Here is a 21,628-nt window from a genome sequence, read left to right as displayed (position 1 = left end):
TCAAGAAAATGGAAAAACACAGATTCCCATATGCTCTCCCTGTCAGCTCACCCTGATAGGAAGTAAGCGCAGAGGGGGCCACTTTGTCATCCTAGTGCAGCTTAAATCGCACTCCCATCTCCTCAAAGTTCTCATCATGTATGCATCATCTCTGAAAATCTGTTTATTTTGTTTGTCATTGTGTTCTCCTTCTTCTTTGTATTGTGTTGGTTTCTTATGCTGGGATATGCAGTTTCATGTGTGCAATTGTAATAACCATTCTTTTTTTCTTTTTAAGTTTTATTTACAATAAAATACTTTAAAGAGATTTGCTTCTGGAGACTCTCTTTCACATAGCCTGGACGCTTGTTTCGGTTGATTTGGGCTTTCTTGTTCTGGCCCATTTGGTAGTGTGGCTTGTGTTTGTTGAATGGGATGAATTGAGGGCCATATAGGCCACTCAGGGCTTTGTGATTGTATGCGCTTCTCATTCGCAATTTGCGCCTTCATGTTTTCAGAGGTGAGTCTCAACAGTGAGGGATACAGTTTTTAACCCCTATTGTCTGTGCTCAATTAGATTATTGCGGGCCTTGGAGTCTGCTTTGGCACCTCTTGTTGGGTTCGTGTGAGGTCCAAGAAAGATGTTTGTCCCATGTCCTGATATTCTGCATTGTTTGGCCTTACTCAACCTTAGAGTCTTTCTCTGTCCACTCTTGGCTACGCCATTGTGCCAGAAGTTTAGGTGACAGGTTTATGTGGCACTCTTAAAAGAACCAGACGGCAAGGGGCATGTCTCAACTTCTCTTCTTTGTGCAGCAACATTTACCTTCAACTGATTTTTTATTTATGTTTTCTGATTAATTATTTATTATTTGATTTTGTTCTTGAACGAAGCAATCTCAATGAGGGATGGGTAGAAACTGATTTAGGGCACTATTCACTCCTGACACTTTTTGTGCGAAAGGTTAATTGAAGGAAATGTATTTTTTCCCTTACTTTAAAAACAGAATGAGTTTAGCTGATGCTGAGAGGAAACAATGTGCAAATAAAAAAATGGAAAAACTTAAAAGTGACAAAATTAAGCACCATTTGGAAAGTGAGACAATGTAATACTTCCGTTATGTATTCAGCTGAGGTAACATTGGGTGTTTCTGAGTGTTCCTGTAACAAAATGTTCCATTGGTTATTTATGCATTAGGTAATAGCGATGTATGTTATTTATTATTGGAGATGCTAGTAACCACTCATCCCCATTTATTGATTCTGTGTGTGGCATCGTACGTGCATTTAAACAGAGGGAGATTACCAAACAGGTATTTATGCTAAGCCTTGATGTGACACAAAGACCGACAGACATATATATGTAACATGAAAGGTAGGGACGTCACGTACGCCCAGAGTTATTTTCTAGTGAGCATTCCTCCTGAAAGCAGGTCTATAATTATAAGGTGTGTTTGTTAGGTGAGAAGCTGCAGTAACGTGATGCCTGCATTATTTCCCAGCCCTGGTGACAGCTCTGTGTAAGGAGATATCTTCTCTGAGATGGTACCCAGCCTCTCTCATTCGAGGAACACCTAAACCCCAAAACATAGCAACAAACAGAAAAACAAATTCAACAACATCTTAAATATTTATACCTAATTTAAAAGTATGAAAACCACAATAGGTATTTAAATTTTATACTCATTTTTCATTTTTATAATCCGTTACTTGTACACATTAGGAGAAGCATATTTATAGGAAAATTTGAATTATGTGGCAGCCTCGGAGAATAAGTTGTTGGAAGTGAATATTCATACAATTGATATATTTTCCTGAAGCACATGCACATTGTGTTCAACATTCAGTTTATTAATTTTTGTATCCTACATCTTGGATGATTATTTCTGCTCTTGGCACCTCAGTCGTTCCAATATATCAATGGTAAATGAGTACTCGCATATGCATACATATTTACTTATGTACACACCCTCATGCTTGCATGAATTAACAAAAGTGCATACAAATGTGCACACACACGCAGAAACACACATACATACATACATACATACATGCTTCTCTTTGCACAGTATACAATGTATAACAGTGTAACAGTTTTAAGGAAAGAAAGTAAAGCTAAAAAAAGAAAGTGAACCTTTGAGAGAAGAGTGTGCTCTTGGCCAAATGTGACGAAGTCTACGCTGACCCCAGGATTTTCTCGCCTTGTGAAAATATTGGCTTGGCCAGTCCTTGGGGGTGGAACAAGAGCTGCCTTCAAGACGTATTTTTCGCTGTTGCCCCACAACCCCATTGGTATTCCAGGCCCAGGACAGAGTGAGAGAGAGAGAAAGAGAGAGAGCGGGACTCTGCTGGCTGGATGGACTGACGAGTTCAGCTTGTCTCTACGTTCAGAAGGGAGGGGGAAAGAGAGAGAGAGAATCCATCTTTTTTATCACATAGCTAATGAAAGCCAGTCTCCCAGGCAACTGCTGGTTCTTTTGTCATGTAGACGGGAAGGAGAATGAGAGCGCTTCTCCTGTTGATCCCTCAGACTCTGGGGGATAGAGCCGGGTTGTGGAGGCATAGCGATTGTAGAGAGGGAAGGTTTGCTGGTGGTTGAGATTAATTACAGTGACGGTGCAAGTCTTTGTAAAAGTGCATTTGCCTTACCAAAGTGAACTTTTAATAACCCCCATCAGCAGGGCAAATGCACAGGGGCTTTTTGAAACAGTGTGCAGTCCCGCTTTAATGCACTGGTTAAGCTTCTTGAGCTGCTCAGCCAAGTGAAAGCTCGAGAATGCATTTGTTGTAGCCGTGGGGATAAGACAAAAAGAACAAAGTGTTTTAGTGTGAAATATAAACAAGATACAGCTAGATCCACTATCAGCTTTTCCTGCTTTACGCCATTTGTGGAACAGAAGCGAGATTCAGCTGCGCATGTGTGCATGCTGTATTGGCCTGGCTAGCTCTTTCCAACATTATAAACTATATCTGAGTTTTGTTGCTACATATATCAAGAAGACCATATATCCAAAGCATCTGTTAGAATGAGGATAATAATGCTGAGGAATTATGTACTTTGCAGGTTATATAGTCTTTTATTTATATAGTCCTTTATTTTCAAACTCTTACTAATTTAGTTTCCAATAGCCAACAATTATCATTAGTGAACATAGTGCAATATCTGATGCAAAACTCTGTAAAGTCAGCATTATTTCTGACGTGTTTAAAATACACAAGGTCAGGCGTTGGGTCAGAAGAGGCTTGGCTGGGTTCACTGATGGGTGGCTGTTTGGTGTGTCTTTTCGCCGTTGCAGTGTGGCCCTGATAGGCCTTTGTCAACGAGACACAAGCGAAAGAGTAATCCGACATGCGTCACTGGCAAAGAGAACAAACACGCAGTGAGTAACCACAGGAGAAGCACAGCTTTCTGAAAAGGTGGGAAGCCTCGCTGTTCCCTGCACAAAGCGACCTAGGGGTGCCCTTTGTGGCATTCCACCGAGTGGGAATGAGATTGAAAAAGAGCGAACAAAGCCATTCCCGGAACTGACAGTTAACTGTGATTGTCTTCTGTTCTGCATCACAATTCAGGATTGGTTTTACCCGGTACACGTGTGACTGCTGTGTTTGGCCTCAAAACACCCCCCCCACCAACCCCACCAAAACCCACCCACCCACCCAGTCCTCCATCCCCGACCCCATTCTCAGTTCTCCTAATCACAGCCTGCTTTAAGTCGTCTTATGTGATGTCCTCAGATTGACCGCAAGGTTGCTTGTGTTCACTAGCTGATCTGGCCTAGTCGTTTCATAAATTCAAGCCAAGGTCATTTTGTCAGCAAACGCATATGAAATAGATGCCTGAGAGCCCTATGCAGGCAACCTATTATGGCAGTCACCATGATCACAGTGGCTTTACACCCGTGGGTGGATACCTGAGCGCGGCAGACCAAATCCCCTGCATATATCTCTCAGCTCAGCTCCCTTGTGCAGACAGATGTGAGCGGCAGCAGGTATACGGAGCATGGGCAGGAGTTTCCAGCAGGTCGGATTCTCTGGGGCGAGCTGGTGATGACAGGAAAAGGGGGATGATGGGAAAGCAGTAGGGTAAATGTCAGTAAAGTCCCACAGGCACCCTCCTTAGGTAAGACATGACTCCTCCAGTGAGGGGAAAAGACGTTACGTAGAAATACTCTACACTTTTGGGTGCTCTGAGACTGCACACTCACAGGTACTGCAAATCCAGCTTAATATACACATAAGCCTGTCTGTATATTTCCTCTTTTTAAATAATTGTCAGATGGTTTCCTGTGTTATTATGAGGGACTGAATAGTCTTTGTGGTAATATCTGCTCCGGCCTGCATACATAGAAATAGAATGGGGTACTTATCAGTTGTAAACCAAATAGCCTTTTTTTCCAGTTATTTGCTATTTATGGGTATTGAGGACAGCTTAAAAAAACAAACGTAACACACATTAAAAAGAATGGTTGATGAGTCATAAAGAAAAACAGAAATTCATCATTTGATGAAGAAAGAAACAAGTGAAATTTGACCTCCTTTGTGTTTTGAGAGGATACCACAGTGAAGTACAGCATTAACCAGTAGAGCTTCAACACTCTTGGTATCCTGGTGACCCTGCTGTGTGATGCAGGAAGTGTTCACGGTCATAGAGACGAGAAGACAATGCGGCGGCATGCAGCAGCGCTAGCATTCCTCAGAAGGACGTTGAGGGAGGACATTTCATAAAGAAGAGTAAACAAACACTGCTGTAGCTGTGCCTGTTCCTAGCTGCTACAGCCCAGCATTGTGGACTGTGCCTCCAGGCGGGCAAGCCCAGACCTGCCTCTCAATGGAGGGTGGGATGAACAAAGCAAATCCTTAAACCAAGCGGCCCTCTGTGCTAAGGGCCTGGCCTGGACCACTAGGCTGACACCTCAGGTCAATTGTAAACACCCCAGCCAAACAAGAACATAGCAAGCCTTTTCCCTTGACTTTTTGTCCATTTATTTTCCATTCCTCATTGGTTCTCAGTAAACATCCCACCAGGCCTTTTGCATTTTCACAATGGACAGTTCTATTTTTTCTTCTCTTTTCCCTCCCTTTTCTTATTTCAACCTTTCTGATTTTATTTCTTTGTTTCTTTGTGTTTGGCGACTCAACTGAAGCTCTGGAACAACGCCGTTTCACAGATCTTCGGCGATCCCCTCAGCTCCAGTGTGCCAGCACCCTCACTGTGATGCTGCTCCTTATAACAGCCCACTTCTCTCTTTTTTTGCTCTTTGCTTTCCACCCCCAGCAAAGAAAACAGCGTCTTGCTGTAGGTCCCCCTTAGTAAACGGTTCCATGGGAACAGAGAGGGCCTAGAACCCGTGAATGTTCCTGAATGTAGCTGCCTCTCTCTTTCTGTTGTCAGTTCAGTGCCCATGGCTGCTGTTTTGGTCTCACTCCGGGGGGTATTATTGAGAGGGTCTACATTTGGGCTTGATGTGAAAATGAGGCCTGCTTAAAAAAACACATTCCCATTTACACAGATGAATGAGAATGAATCTATTTACATTCCCTTGAATAATGTTTCAATCGTGTTTCAGCCGTGATAATTATGACCACTTAGATCACCATGGAGTTGCATTGTATCAAAAGAATACATTATTGAATTTTGAAGAGACTAGAATTAAACATTAAAATATAAGGAAATGTTCTACATATGCTTCAAATGATCACACTATCAAATTTTTATTACATCCCAAATCTGCTTCATTATGTCAAATTAATTTAGCATGCATTCAAAAATAAGTCTAATCATTGCTCTGTGGAAATAATGGCACACAATGCCATCTGACAGTTTCATCTCATCTGTGTTTACTTTTAATTAAGATAATATAACGTCAGGTAATGACTGAGCTAAGTATCTATGAAAGACTCATTTATGACAGTTATGAGAGTATCATTGCTGTTCTTTTTATTGTTTGGAGTGGGAGGGAACTGCATGTTTGCATGGGGTGATCATTAGCCTTTACCAGGGTTCAGACAAACACTTATTAACTGAGAGGAATGCACACAAGGCAAGGCCGGCAGGGACACGGACATGTGGGAGCTCTCCAGCAGGGTGGGATATTGCTGTCAGTGGGGGGGGGATGGCATTTCCAAATAAAATGCCTTTTTTTGCATGACACCCCTGACATGTCCATTGCCAAAGCATTTATTCCTTCATGTGACAGAATGTGCCTCTAGGAATAAAAGCCAAAAACACAGAATAAAATACACAAGGTCGACAACAACAACAAAAAAAGACCATGTATAAAACAATGTATAACGTGCTATTTAAATTATTATTATTATTATTATTATTCTTTAAAATCCTAGTTATAATTTCAAAAAAGTTCAATCAAGATTGTATTTCCTAAGAAAGCTCAGACCCTTTGATTGCTGTAGTACTCTGCTTCCAATGTTCTACAACAGTGTTGTAAGTAGTGTATTAACATTTGCAGCTATTTACTGGAAGGGTAATTTGACTAAGGAGGATATGAATAAACAAAAGATAGTGCAGAGAGCAAACTCTCTTAATGGTGTCAAATAAGATCTGAACTATATTTTTGTTGATAGATATTTGTTGTTGATAGAATCTAATATTAAGCAAAAGCAATACTAGACAAGCCATAGGGGCAGGAAAATGTGACAAAAGGATGAAATCGCCCTATGCCTGCACACAGTTTCTCCCGACTACCCCAATCTTAATATTTGCACTAAGCACCCACAGCTGTTGTAAACTGAAATGTATAAATGTTTGCAAACTTATTGCCTGCAAAAGTTTAATAAAAGCTTTGTGGTAAAGAACATTATCCAACAGCCCACTTCACCTCTTTAATATTAAGCAATATTCAGCAATAGCTGAAATGGCAAAAGAGAGGATGGTTTTGATTTAAAGAAAAAATGATTGAAGATTTTTACAGCCCTTATGTGGACAGGAAATGTATTTTGTGTAACAGTCCAGTAACTTTACTCACATCCTACAGAAGGTGGAGATGACATCAAGGTGTCACAGCCTTTGCACCTGTCCTATCCCTCCTGCATTACACCAACACCTGTGCTACCTTCATTGTGACCACTGCCAGCCTGGACCAGGCCCATTGATGCAGGTTAAGACAGAGGGATGTGTACTCAGATACCACACAAAGGTGGCGACACCTGATGTAACAGATTAGTGACATAGGAACCAAAACTCCAGGGCTGAAGAGCAAAGTAGTTTGCATTGGGTGTTGCTTTGTGTACTGTTGGCTTTGGTGTCATCTTTTCAATTGCTTTCAAGTGCTATTGGAAAGGATTGTTGAGAATTAATAAAGAGGGGGACAAACTAATTTGATATGGTTCTTCCCTTTTCTTCCTCTTTTTGCTGAGGTAGAAGTTAAGTAGCAGTTGCTGTTTCTAAGATTTTTTTAAATGAAAATTAAAAAAAAATTCTCATAAATTTATAAGAAAATGATTGTTTCTCTCTTTGAAGGATTGTAAATGCACGTTTAGTTACTTTTCAGATAATTATACAATTGGTTGTCTTTTCTATTTTTTACCTTAAGTTTTTTAGCCAATCATTTAATTTACACTTATCACAATGCTTCATAGTTTCTTCAGACATTCTTATCAGGAAAGCCCTATTTTACCCTTGACAAAGCTGCATCCTGCACCTGTGTTATCATCTAAGAAAGATTTAATCCCACATGTACCCAATTCAACATTTAAATATAACTGACTACAATGACCTCCTTGGCTGCATGTCCCTCCTGTACAAAGGTGACTGGGGTCAATAGGGCATGTTTTGCAAGTCAACGATCAGCACAAAACAAGACCCTAGTAAGTCTTGACTGAGACTGAGAATCTTAAACCCCGATTCATTGCAGTTAACACCAGATTAGAAAGTCAGATTTTCTCAGTCAGCTCACAGAAGGTTATATGCTACTGACAAGCTGGCAAAGCTCTATTGAATGTGGTGTGGGGAATCAGAAACTAGGATGTCATGTTAGTCACAGATTAGTGGAGAGAATGCTAATTCCACGCTTTGTTAATTTTACAGAATTTTAAATTTATCTCCATATTGTATAACACTGATAACTTCATTAAACCTATGTATTTTCATGTGTGTGGTTTTTTCAACATGGCACAATATCTGAGACATCTCATATGTAGAACTATGTTTAAAAAAATAAGCTTTGAGTCTTCTATTTATCATCAATAAAAGTCACATTAATAAACCACATTCAGTATTAAGTTTTAGATGTATCATTGTCATGTTTGGTATATTTAAGCAATCATTAGGATATGCTGTAGAAACTATACAGTAGAATTATATTTCTGGTTACAGTTTTTCTGCATGGGTGGTCTGAGTTCTTCAAGTGGATGCAATGGGATTCAACCAGGGGTTGAAACCATGGTGATGAGCAAGACCTGAAGAACTATCCCACTTCCTGGAAATTTTGATTATTGTTTACTTTCAGGAAAGGGGGCAGGCTAGTACTAAAGGGGAGGGGTGGGAATGTTAATAAAATTTACACCCTCAAAATACTTAACTTTTCATGTCACAAATGCACCTCTGCAATGAAGCGTATTCACTCAGGTCCTTTCAGAACAATTGAAAGAACTGGTATTACCAAACAAGGCATTACAAAAAACAATGAACAACTCACAGAGACACTTTTTAATTAGTTACATGACACTCTTTTGTTTTGCCTGTTGTTGTGAAGAAGCTGTGACCTGCTGTCCTCATAGTTCTCTTTCTACTCTTCATGGAAACGCCGCATTATGCCAAAATATCAACTGTGTATTGCATGTGTATTCTAGTACAATTTAAAAAAAAATTGTAAGTCAAACAGACACTCGTTTTTTGTGCCATTATATTTGAAATATAGCATAAAGTTTCCAAAACTTTTAACAGTTTAACTACTGTCAAGTGTCTTCTTTTTTCAGTTAGTTTCAGGTAAATTAAAAATTAAAAAGAAAGCAGAGATACATTTTAACCATTTATTGCTGGACAGTGAAAACTACTGCTACGCTATTTATCAAATGTTTTTTCATCACTGGGAGATGATTATATACCTATCATGCTCCACTGATTGTGTCTCTGGAAGGACGCTAAATAAGTATTTGGAGCTGGGGGGTCCTATGGCCCGCCTGGTCTCATTTAAAATAGAAACACAACCAAAATGGCCCCCTGAGGTAGCTTTTTGCTTTTTCGGTTTGTTCTGCAATTATGATTACACATTGACATTGGTGAGCTCATTCCACATTACTGGAGAATGGCTGAGAATAAGACCCAAACAGGAAGTCTGAGACTTCCCAGTTAATCTTTACTTGCAGGTCTTAAGGTTAGAGGGTAACATTAAGAACTGCAACTATCATATATGTTTGAATATGCGCATAAACAAACAGAGACCAAGAGCAAGTCAAGTGCAAACACTTACTGTGGCAGCTTTAAGGATGGTTTTGAGAATCATGTTTCCTGTCTTAGACCATCTGATGCGAATGTTTGATTCCCTCTACAAATAGTGATTAAAAATGTTGAGACATAAGTGGTAAATACTTTCCACCATGAAGATAAAGCATCATAAAACATTCCATATTTAAGGAGCTTTAATATAACTCAGATGAGAATACATTTTAGGAATTCATTAACTACTCTGTATTACATTGAAACATCGTGACCAAAATGAGTAACCTTACAATTCTTTTGGCAAAAGATGGGACAGCTGTGTTATAATTGTGTGTTATGCTGCCATCTTGTGGTAAAATAATTATGGTTATATGATATATTGCCATCAAGGGGTGAAAATATAACAAATTGTGTGCTAGACAGTTGTAATAGTTTTCACATAACAACAGCAATTGGCTAAATAGACCTTATGTCTATTTGTGTCAAAAGAAATAATAAATAAAATAAAATTAGCCCTTTTATACATTTAGAAAAACTGTAAAGTATTCAAATTACAGCTGAAAATTTGCCATTTGCACAAAGTTTAGCCCTCCACACCATGAATACTATTGAAGAAACATATTGAGGCAGTTTAGCCTTCTGAACTTCTTTTCTATATCAACCTCAAATCCTAGCTGATTTAGTGATATTATATTACTGTTACTACATGCCATGTACAGTGAGCACCGTAATGTTTAGGGCAAAGACATATATTTTTTTATTTATTTGGCTCTGTCCTCCACAATTTCAGATTTGTGTTCAAACAATTCACATTTTTCTGAATGACTTCACACGTGTTTCCAGTTGACTCCATTTTGATTCTAGCCTTTTGAATGCCTTTGTATTCTGTTATTAGTGGGCTTGCCACTCTTGCTATCTTTCATATTTTTTTATTATCTGCACTTTCTGCCCAATTTTTCTAGCACTAACTAGTCCTACAGTTTTTACACTACATTCAAACTTTTTACAGCAAAATGACCTGCTAGTTCCAGATATTGTTGCTTGTATTCAGATTTTTTTGAAATATTCAAAGCATTTTGAAATATTCAACTTCTTCTGTGGTCACTCCATAGAGGGTCACTCATGAACATTTAGTGAAATGCTTTAGTAGGACGCATGCGCAGGTGGTCACTCAGTCATGGACGTTTAGTAGGACGCAATTCCAACGGCACAAGATTTTTAAGCACAGCTTTATCGCCTAACGTTACTTTAGCTAACCCTAACATGTTAGCGTTTCGCCTACTTTAGTCAACCTAGTTAGCATGTACGGATGCTATCCTGCACGCATGAGTAGGAGCTAATGATACACAGCTACAACCACCGATACAGATGTATGGACACACAGACGCTACAACCACCGATATAGATCTATGGACACACGGAGGACAAGAAATAATGTTACAGAGGTGAGGACATGCCATAGCTAGCTAGCTATATAGTTAGCCAAGTTTTACTCATGACACTTTTAGGATATGACTAATTCCTGAAACATAACCGCTACTTGCTGATCCCCGGCTGCATATGTAACGTTACGATGCGCCTTGGGTCTGGACAGTTTCATGCTTCTTCTGAGCTATGCGCCCTCATTGAAATGCATTGAGGCTTGAGGACAGTGCCAGTTGGATTTCAAAGCAAGCCCACACAATTCCTGAAGGAATTGTAACCTTTCTAGTTGGTGTTTGTCAACATGAATACCAGAGTTATGCCAATGAAAGTCAATGAAGCCATTATGAGGCATGAGAAATAATAATAAGAAGAAAAAAGACAGTCACTGTAAAGTATTAGGCCAAATCTCTGGGTTACCAAAATTCACTTGGAACATCATTAAGAAGAAAGAGAGGCCTGCTGAACTCAGAAATCACAAAAAGCCTGCTAAGCCAAGAGCCTATGCGCTTTAACCACATGTGAATTGGTTGATTAAAAATCTAAATTTGTGGAGTACTGAGCCAAATCAATAAAAAATATATCTTTGTCCCAAACGCTATGGCGCTCACTATATATCACTATTTATGAAATACATACTTCAAAAGTATCATTCCTCTTTTTTTAAAAGTTTCAAATGGGTCAATTTGAGTTAAAAGAAGTTGGTCTTCCAGGCAACTTAGCCCGACCTTTACAGCTGCAACTGCACGAAATAATTCGTTAGGGCTGTAAGGTTGTTAAAATACCAATAATTTTTTATGTGGTATTTTACCATGTCAGAAATCCCTGGTTGAATAATCCTCCACACAGAATGAATTTTGATACAAAAATACCGTTGTAGTGCGTTCCTCCAAACTATAGATGGCAACCTCCTGTTGATTGTACTAAGACATAGCCCAACCGGGCGAAAGGTGTGACGTGGATATTCATTCTCGTCGTGAGAAGGGCTTCAATGATTGAACTGAAACTGTCCAGCGAACGCAGGCGTGGACTCATTGAAGAAGTTTTTCTTGTACGTTGTGATTTAACAGTCGCGTATTCAAATTATTTTTATTAGCCACTGCCATTTTAATCGTTTTTATTTTACAAAACAAGACGTATAAGAAGGTAGAAGATTAGCGTAGCTGGCTGACATTAGCTAGCTAACTTGCTAGTTACATGTCATGGTAAGCTTGGCAACTTGTTACTCTGCACTTTATAACGTTATTTAATAGTTGTGCCGTAGTGTTTATGTACGACTGTGTTCGTCCCATAGACCGCAGAAAAAGGGTTCGTCGGGACGTTTATTTCTGTTTGTCAGGAGCTAGCTCTGTCAAGCAAGCTATCTAGCTGCCTGTCTCTGACACGTCCATATTAGTCTAGCCAAGTTTTTGTTCTTGCCGTGATAGGAGGTAAAATGATCAGTGCTCGGCTTATCTAGCTTACGTGATGACTTTTTCTGCTTCCCAGAACAGAATGAATAAAGGCAAAGTTCTAAACCTCAGAGACAAGATCAGTGACAATGAGATGGACCTTAGTCTGTGCAACTTGACGGAGGTGCCCGTCAAAGAACTGGTAAGTTACTAGTTGGCACTAAATAACGTTCGCGTCGATGCAAGTTTTTTTTTTTTTTTTTAATGCAACTCATCTCACCATACCCTTCCTTCCTTTGAATCAGGCTGCCTTCCCTAAAGCCACAGTGCTGGACCTCTCCTGTAATAATCTCACAACCCTTCCCGTGAGTGTTCCGTTTTTGTATCCCCAATAAGTATTGGGGTCTTTGAATGATTAAATGGCAAGGATAAATGCACACACGTTATCTTATCTTATTACTTGCCATCACTGCTGTGGGATCATTACAATAATAGCATGCAGTCGTGAAATAGCTAATGTAGGAAGTCAAGTAATTGCCTTACTGGTATGACGTTTAACTTACTATAGTGTGTCAAGATGTACGTTACTGTTGTAAATTTCTCCATGTCCTAGTTTGTGCTCTCTTTGTCTTATGCCATTTCCTTCTTCCTGTAGCCTGAGTTTGGCAGCCTGAGTCACCTAGTGAAGTTGGACCTCAGTAAAAACCAACTGGTGAGCCTACCGGTAGAATTGGGCCGCCTGGTCAGCCTGCAGCACTTGGACCTCTACAACAATAAGCTCACCTCGCTGCCCACCAGCATCTCCCAGCTCAGGGTAAGTACATTATGACATGAGCCATTGCCATGCATTTGCCATGTCCCAATCCACATGGTAAACGTATTTAATCTGTGCGCTTAGGTTTTTATCCTCTTTTTAATGTTTATCGTGACTCCCTCATAGGCTACAACTGGTATACGTGTATTTTGATCAGTTATGCTACCACTGCCTTTTAATGAAGGTAAGGTTGGGTGTTTATGTTGTAGAATCTGAAATGGCTGGATCTGAAGGATAACCCCCTGGAACCAACTCTGGCCAAGGTGGCGGGAGACTGTCTGGATGAGAAACAGTGCAAGCAGTGTGCATTCAGGGTAAGATGGCAGAGGTTTTGACAGGAGTACTTGCAGCTCATATTAACAGAGAAGCTGTGTGTAAAATGGGAGGTACAGTTCATTGTGGTTCCATTTTTTTAAGCTTTGCTTGTTATGAGCATAAACCAGGTCTGTCTGTCATGCTATATAGGTTCTCCAGCACATGAAGGTCCTACAGGTAGAAGTGGACAAAGAGCGAGAGCGCCGTCTTCTTAAAGAAAGAGGTTGGTGCAGCTCTTATCAATACTGCAGTATTGTGGCAAGAAGTTACTCAAATTCAAATGTTGTTCCTTTTTATTAATTTTTTAAAGCCTTGTTAGCTCTCATTCTGGGAACTATTCACATATAAACCCATCACGGCTGTTGAAAGGAAATTTAATTCAGTGAAAAAACAAAAGCAGATTATTTTTCATTTTACACCTTTTCATTAATCTGACCATTTCCTTTCAGAACTAGAAAAGAAAAAAGAAGCACAGCAGAGAGCAAAGGAGGCACGAGAAAGAGAAGCACGTAAACGAGAGAAAGCGGAAGAGAAGGAGAGAAAGAGAAGAGAGTATGATGCCCAGAGAGCTGCCCGTGCTGCCCAGGAACGGAAAGAGAAAGAGGAGAAGTCAGCTGAACCTCAGCAGGGTGAGTTCTGGAGAGGGTCTCTGTCAGGAGTGTGCATGTCTATCTATCCTTTTTTGTATATATTATGAATGGTAATTTTCAGTTATGTCACAGATTTACTGATCGCATGTTCTTGATTCGAAATAGATTCCTAGTATGGTGAAGAATCCATTCTTAGAACGCAACTTGGCCAGGTGGCACCACTCGTATAGAAAATGCATGCATGCATAGCAGCGCACATCAATACCCAAGTTTCTCCATCATAGTGAAGTCTTAATGCTTAGCATATTGTGTCAATAAACACAGTTAATGTGAGATATGATACACAATTTTATTCTCAACTCAAAAATGTTGCTTGGTCACAAAACCAATATAGTTTGGCTGAATACTCAATTCTGATTGGCTGGGACGTGTGTATAATTTTTCCATATATGCCTGGCCATGAAGTAGCACCTGCAAAAGTTCAGTCACCATTCTAAATTAATGCACATCGGTGTGACTCGGTAAAGTTGAAGCTTGCAAGTAAGCCAACAGTTATAATATCATAATTGCAACAGTGTCAGCTCGATGTCCATGAATGACAGTATAGAGAGTAGCTAATCTGATTGTAGCTTGACTATATTGATAGTTTAGCCTCTGTTTGAATATAATTCTGTAGATGGCTAGCTAGTTATCTGTGATAACAAACATGCTGTGAGACATTTTGACAAACAGAATTTTAATGTTTGGTGACCCAGTCGAGGCACTAGAAAGACGCGTGTGTTGCTAAGTGGTATATAGGGTATATACAGACAAGTATGTGACAAAGAGAGTTTCACATGCACACGTGGAGGAGGTCAGCAGAAGTGTCATTTGCTCTCCCTACTGCTTGTCCAGCTCACACAGTGGTGGAGAAGGCAGCCCCCAAGACCAAGCGCTCACTCCTGGCTGTGACGCTCAAGCTGCTGCTGCTGTTGCTGGTGGGTGCGGCTGGCGCTGTGGCAGTCTGTCAGCTGACTGACCTGCGTAGGGAAGAGGCCTGCACCCCCGTCAATGCGCTGTTTGAGGAGGCACTGTCTTGGGCACAGGGGCAAGAGGTGGTAAGGATGATCCTGCAGAAACTCTCTGAGCAGCAGCCGTGAGATGCCATTCCGGAGATCCAACCCTCCACGTCTCCCAGGGCCTTGGCTTGCAGTGGAAGCTAAAGGGTGGCCATGCACCTAAAATTCCTATGGAATTGATTCCCCTCCCTTTTTCTGTTTTGTTTTTAATTAAAAGCTTCAAAAAATGACCAGCAAATTTCCAGGCAGTTTGTCAAGTAATCCCGCCGTGGTATTGTCTTAAACTTGTTGAACTGCTGAGTGAAACAGGTTACGCTTATTTCTGCACTGCACAATTTGTTCTAAGGGTTATGTTGTCATTGCCTTGTAGTCTTATGCGTAACCTTTGATGTAATATTTTGATGTAAATTTTATGTGAGCGATGTACCACATACAGTATGTATGTGGAAATGCAGTAGAACTTCAGATAAATGTGCTTTGTTTCGAACATTTCAACATCTTATGCATGTTTGCAGTTAAGTGCATTAACATCCTCTTCAGTGACAATGGAGAACCTGATTCCTGAAATTAAGTGCCACCAAACTTCTGTCTGTGAAACTCAAGCAAAAGGCAACATGAATGTATGTCTGTGTCTTCCACTACTGCAGAGACTACTGCATTCCTGAACACTGCCTGAGGCTGTTGTGTTCAGTGTGCCGAGATATTATTCTGTCCAGAACACACTTGCAACATAAGCTGAGGGCACACAAAAATGGTAGTTTTGTCTTCCTGGCATGCTTTTTGGAATGAGGACTGAGGAGCTTGAGCTACGCATCTCATTTAGCGTGGAGCTCTGCCTCCAGTAACCGCAAGTATGGGATCTAGAAAGTAGGCTGGTCTTGAGTCGAGTTCCTCTCTGCTGTTAAGTTGTGCCCCTGAAGTCAACTGGAAGAAATAGCTGGTATGTGTCAGGATGCTTCTTGTGATACATAGTCTCTCTGAGGATAATTGGCATTAATAAATATCTCAGCTAAAGGATGAGTTGTCATTTTTTGTGACACAACACCTGTTGGACTAATTTGTCTGTTCTTTTTTTTGACAAGAAGAACATCAACTAAAGGCTCCTGTGGTTAGTTTGAAAAGACAACTACACCTTGCTGACTGACTTCATGCCCTGATGGTGATTTGTATCATAAAATTTAATTTTCTGTTCACATTGTTAGATTACACACTCTGTTTACCCCAAAAGTAGTGTAGTCCCACAGGATGTGCAGCATGTGATAACAAGGAACATGAGTTAGTCCACTTGTTACAGTTGCTTTATAATTGCATTTCACTGAAGAACAGATTTTTCTGATAAGGTTTTGAAATGAAAAATGACTTGTTTATTATTGGGGGAAAAGTATTTCAGACAAATTTGTGACTTAAGTGCAGAGCTCAGACAAAGTGCTAGGCTGAAGCCCATATGGTTCTTGAGTTCTCCATTTGAAGATCCTAACACTTTATACCAGTGGTACCCAATCATGTGCCATGGAGGGCTGAGAGTATGCAGGTTTTCATTCCAACCAATCACTTCACCTGCTGATTTCACAAATTAAACACATTGTCAACCAGACAAGAGGCAACTAATCTGTGAAATTACATTACAGGCATTTAGCAGACATTCTTATCCAGAGCAGCTTACACAAGTTTTTTACATTGCATCCATTTATACAGCTAGATATATACTGAAGCAATGCAGGTTAAGTACCCAGCTGAAGGGTACAACGGCAGGGTCCTACCTGGGAATTGAACCTGTGACCTTTAGGTTACATGACCAGCTCCTTACCGATTATACTACACTGCCGCCCCCAGCAGGCAAAGCGATTGGTTGGAATGAAAACCTGCATACTCTTGGCCCTCCATGGCACATGATTGGGCACCACTGCTTATACGCATTATATACAAATATTACTGACAGAATAACACAATGCTCCAGGAAGATCGCTATAAACAAAATATGTTAAACCATGCAATACAAATGCTTTTAAAAATGGTTCATAACACCCATCAATAAATGCCCTTCCCACAACTTGCATTCACCACTACTTCATGTTAAGGGCCTGAGCTTGGATGGCTGACACAGGCTGCTCTCTGCTCCATTCTCCCTAGGGGGTGAGGCTGTACCACTGCTTGAAGGGTATAATGTAGAATTTGGTTTAACAGACTAAAGTCAATATATTTCAGAGTGACCCCACTCCTCAATGACAAACAGCATGGTATTGCCACCTTGATCTTAGCAGAATGATGTGTCTGGTTGAGTGAATGTATACAGAATAACACAAAACATTTTCCCCGGTGGCTGTTAAAACTGACAACTAGATAAAGTTTCCGGGCTTAAGGAAAAACGGCTGGAGCTCACTGAGTCAAGGGTGGGCATGCTGCCTGTCTGCTGTCCCGAATCTTCTGGTACTCCCTCTCCTGCATGAAGCTCATGTCACCCAAAAGCCATTTCTGCAGATCTTCATCCACTGTCAGCTCCAGTGTCATCTCTTGAAACACCTCACTGACTGACTGCTGCAATGCACAAGTTGCTTTATACAGTGGCCTGCTTTATCTAGCAGTCTGCATAAAACGTTACAAAAAGACTAAACACCATCATTGACCTGGTATACAGTTACAGTTGAAAAGTTGACAACAATTGAGTTTCCATAAAGGATTTGCTAAATAACATTCTAACATAATAAAAACAGCATGGCCATTACTACTGGCTAATTGTCATATTGAGGTACAAGCATTTTTTTAAAACAATAATTGGCAAGATGTAACTGATGCCCATTTCTCAAGGAGGCAGACGATGTTCAGTGTAAGAGCACGTAACCTTATTGACTGAGTGAAACTGGGTGGAGGGGGGCTCAACATTTGACAAATATGAGTTTTTATTTTGTTTATTATAACCTGATGGAATATATTTGTAAAATAGGCTGGCTCACTATAATCACATACTTGAATTCACTTATTCATTTCTTTACCTCTTGAAATTTAAACTTCTTGAACAAGGCAATGCTGATTTTGTTGTCAAGCCCGATCTTGGCTTCAAATTTTCTGACTCCAAGTTTCATGACTCCTGGGAAGACAACAGATGCAATTCACTTAATCTGAACCTAATCTGAAGAGATCTGAAGATAAAATAACATTGTGGCAACATACCATAGCAGATCATCATTCGTATAACCTCTTTTCCAATCCCTTTGCCTCTGTAGTTGGGTTCTAAAACAGCAAAGGATAGTTTTCTCTTCAAATTCAGATTAATCAATGGTAGTGTGTAAGTGATGAAACATTTAAAAAAACACAAGAGAAACTGAAAAATATTTGATGCAATGTTGATTCAACAGAACCCCCCGCCCCCACCACCACCACTGTAGAGGGGTAGTGGGGTTTATTTAAGGTTATGAAGAACACCCCTTACTGGCTGAACAACATCACTACTACAGAAACCTATTTATTTTTACCACGATTACATTACATTCCAGGCATTAAGCAGACGCTCTTATCCAGAGCAATTTACACATTCTAAATAGCATTTACATTGCATCCATTTATACAGCTGGATATATACTGAAACAATGCAGGTTAAGTACCTTGCTCAAGGGTACAACAGCAGTGTTCTACCTGGGACTTGTGACCTTCAGGTTATAAGACCAGTTCCTTACCCATTATAGTACACTGCTGCCCGTATGATTGCCATCCAAGTAGTAACCATACTCACAACTGGTTTTTACTGGGCAGGAGCAGGATATGTGATTGTATGGCTGCTGGATTTCACCCAACATCTTCCATTTTTGCAACACAAAGGTACCTGAGACCATATTACCTGCAATCATGATCTCTAACTCAGCTAGGGTGGGATCACTGGGATCAGTGAGGAAGATATTGATATCTCCCACCATGCACTCCTCTTCCTGTACCGCTGGGTCAGCCCAAAGCTGCTTGTCCAGGATAATGAAGGTGCATTCTGGAAAAAGTTTATAAATACTAAATTACAAGAAATTCTCACCTGTATTTTTTGTGAAGAAGCTCTTTTAACTGTGAATGCTGTAATGCTACAATCACTGTGATAAATACACACACATTAATTGAAATGTTTGTCAGTACACTTAATGTATGGTACTGCCTGCAAGCAAAAAAAGGACACCTCACTATCATCATCCTCTCTCCAGCTCCTCTGCATGTCATACTCCTGTTCTAGGGTCAGTGGCTCTGAAGCAGTAAGCTTCTGCAGTTCAGGAGAGCCCATCCACTGGTGATACCTGATGAACACATACAAACATTTATATTTTAGTTTCAGTCTTTTTATATACAAGTAAATAAACTAAAAGCAATGTCAGTTATTAATATCCCATAGTTAGATTTTACCTGGGTACATGGTCTGAATTGTAAGGCACCAATACCACATACTTTCCTTCCAACAGCGTGTCCTCGTTTATTCTCATGATGCTGAACCTAAGCATACAGGGAAAAAAGATATATTTCTACACCTTTGTGCTGACAAATATGCTAGCTAGTTTTCTTTAAAGCTTAATTCCAAACAGTCTAATTCACAGGACGCGAATGATGTCGCCAAACCAGAGGAGACCATTTTAACAACAGTGTGCCTTTCCGTTACAGTATTTAACTACCTAGTAAGAAATCAAATTTTAGGCTCTCTACCATTCCGGTGGTCCCGGATTTTGGCAATGGCGAATGTCTCATAATCATCTGTTATTGGTATTGTAATGAAAATTTAACAGTAACGGGATTTGGCTCAATTCAAAACTCGAAGTCCATTTTCACGTCACGATATAATTATTTGTCAATGTACTGCTGGTGGGCTATTTCCTATAATAATTCATTTGTACACATTGTGATGCTTTTATAAAAAAATAATAACCTATAAAATCAACCCAAGGATGCAACATGATTACACATGCATAGATTAGCAATCTATCTATGCCCAGTTCCGAAACAGATAGGCAGCACAAATGGCCAGTTCTGCTATTGTAATAAGATCTGTCAAACTGTTAGATGTTATGTTAACATAATTGCAGACCGGTGGAAAAAACCGTTAACTGACCACTTACCTGCTGGTCTAGCACTGTTGTGATGTACTTCCTGGGACTGCGGTTTTTTCATCTGAACTTCATACTGCATGCACATCCGGTAAATGGTTGGTGTTTAAAATGATTTACAGCGCGGAATCGCAACAATAGGTCATATCAGTGTTTAAATTCAAGCGTTATAACCAGCGCTGTTTACGGAGAAAAAAATCGCTTAAGCAACTTTAAAGTACTGCACCGTCAGCTCCTTCTACACGATCGGCTCCGGCTATTTCCGGTTTCGTCGAAATTGTGATGTATCGTCCCCTAATTGGACACAACGTTGTCACATGATTGTGCAATTTAACGTCTGGATTTTTTTTTTGATATCTCGTTTTAATATTAAATCCACCATGGATAAATTCTGCTTTATCTGGGAAAATATCTTATGTCCAGATTTATTCATGTGGTTCATTTTACTGCTGGCACAGGCTCAGGCTCAATGGTTAACTGTGTTCTCACCTGCTCCTACGTTCTCTCAGCTCAGCTGTGTGACTTCGAGGTCCGTCCTCTGTTGCTCAGCACTCCTGCCATTTGTAACCAATGTGGGAATCATTTTCCTTATCATCACACAGGATGAAAAGGAATATTATGTGTTTGTTGTTCTGGTGTTATTTCTTGCAACAACAACAACAAAAAGTCTTTGTGATTGCACATTTGTTGCATTGGCAGTAGGGGGAGGGAGCACAGAGGGCACACCGGTGTTACACAGCAGCGGGACATAGATACATTGTGATCTGTCATTTTCATGGGCTAAAGTTTATATAATGGAGGTACATTCATGCTAAGAAAATAACATCAATAACAACTTAAACAATATAACAACCAACTACACCCCTCATACAAACTTACCTGGAAACACCAACATTGTGGCCCTGTTTTCCACTCAATGAGATAGCTAGCTATAGAAGTGGAACATGAACACAACCTGGACTGACAGTAGAAATATTTTCAAACTAAATCCTAAATTAAATGACAAAAATATAATTCAAGTTAAATATACTGTATTACCCAGACCATTAAATATGTGAATATGTAGTATGACTGTCAGTCAAAATATGTAGGCTTAAATTGTATAGGTATTATTGCATTGTTCTCAAGAACTCTCAGAAGATGTTATATTACTTGTAATCCACAAGGTGGCCCCATTGATTCCCCTCTCCTCCCAGATCCTGCATTCTTTTTTTCCTCTGCATGCTGCTTCGGAAACATGCAGGGAAAAAATAATTCTGTTTTTGTTTGAATACAGGAGTGGAGGCATGGGTCTTGTTGAAAGAAACTTTCAACAAAAGCAGTTATGACTTTTGAATTACAAGTTTAATCATTTAAATGTTTATGGTGGAAATTAACTAAGGTGATGCTGTATTAACTGGATTGTTTCTCCTGAGGAGCCCCTGTTCGACACTTGGTACTCTGTTCCCAGAAGGCAATATCAATTGACAATGCTGGGCTGTATTTGAAGAAACATGAACTTGGAGCAGTTTGCTATTCTCTGTCTCACATATTTAGCTAGAGGGGGGAAGTTCGCTGTTCATCTATTATTCGTCTTTTTAATAAATATTTTCTGAA

The 21,628-nt window shown here is 39.9% G+C and overlaps 2 protein-coding genes across 6 annotated transcripts; one reads left to right on the top strand and one right to left on the bottom strand.

Moving 5' to 3' along the window:
* Nucleotides 1–11,743: 11,743 nt before the first annotated feature.
* Nucleotides 11,744–15,983, top strand: lrrc59 (leucine rich repeat containing 59). 4 transcript variants are annotated; one of them, XM_035406566.1, is made up of 8 exons: nucleotides 11,744–11,849; nucleotides 12,287–12,391; nucleotides 12,495–12,554; nucleotides 12,845–13,003; nucleotides 13,213–13,317; nucleotides 13,469–13,541; nucleotides 13,768–13,947; nucleotides 14,803–15,983. In XM_035406566.1, the coding sequence occupies exons 1-8, from the start codon at nucleotides 11,790–11,792 to the stop codon at nucleotides 15,045–15,047; spliced, it is 987 nt and encodes a 328-aa protein (XP_035262457.1). In that variant the 5' UTR covers nucleotides 11,744–11,789; the 3' UTR covers nucleotides 15,048–15,983. The 4 variants fall into 4 exon arrangements, with proteins under 4 accessions (XP_035262457.1, XP_035262459.1, XP_035262458.1 ...); XM_035406568.1 differs by having other exon boundaries at nucleotides 11,759–12,003; nucleotides 12,292–12,391; XM_035406567.1 differs by having other exon boundaries at nucleotides 11,759–12,003.
* A 324-nt stretch (nucleotides 15,984–16,307) lies between these two features.
* Nucleotides 16,308–20,297, bottom strand: nat9 (N-acetyltransferase 9 (GCN5-related, putative)). Of its 2 annotated transcripts, none has more exons than XM_035406570.1 (7): nucleotides 20,045–20,297; nucleotides 19,341–19,427; nucleotides 19,125–19,234; nucleotides 18,799–18,939; nucleotides 18,135–18,194; nucleotides 17,957–18,051; nucleotides 16,308–17,501 (listed from the first exon to the last, which is right to left on the bottom strand). In XM_035406570.1, exons 2-7 carry the CDS (start codon nucleotides 19,415–19,417, stop codon nucleotides 17,343–17,345), a joined length of 642 nt encoding a protein of 213 aa, XP_035262461.1. In that variant the 5' UTR covers nucleotides 19,418–19,427; nucleotides 20,045–20,297; the 3' UTR covers nucleotides 16,308–17,342. The 2 variants fall into 2 exon arrangements, with proteins under 2 accessions (XP_035262461.1, XP_035262464.1); XM_035406573.1 differs by having other exon boundaries at nucleotides 16,308–17,498.
* Between the last annotated feature and the right edge of the window lie 1,331 nt (nucleotides 20,298–21,628).

Source organism: Anguilla anguilla, chromosome 2, assembly GCF_013347855.1.
Source record: "Anguilla anguilla isolate fAngAng1 chromosome 2, fAngAng1.pri, whole genome shotgun sequence".
Lineage (NCBI taxonomy): Eukaryota > Metazoa > Chordata > Actinopteri > Anguilliformes > Anguillidae > Anguilla > Anguilla anguilla.
This window is presented reverse-complemented; position numbering and strand designations above follow the sequence as displayed.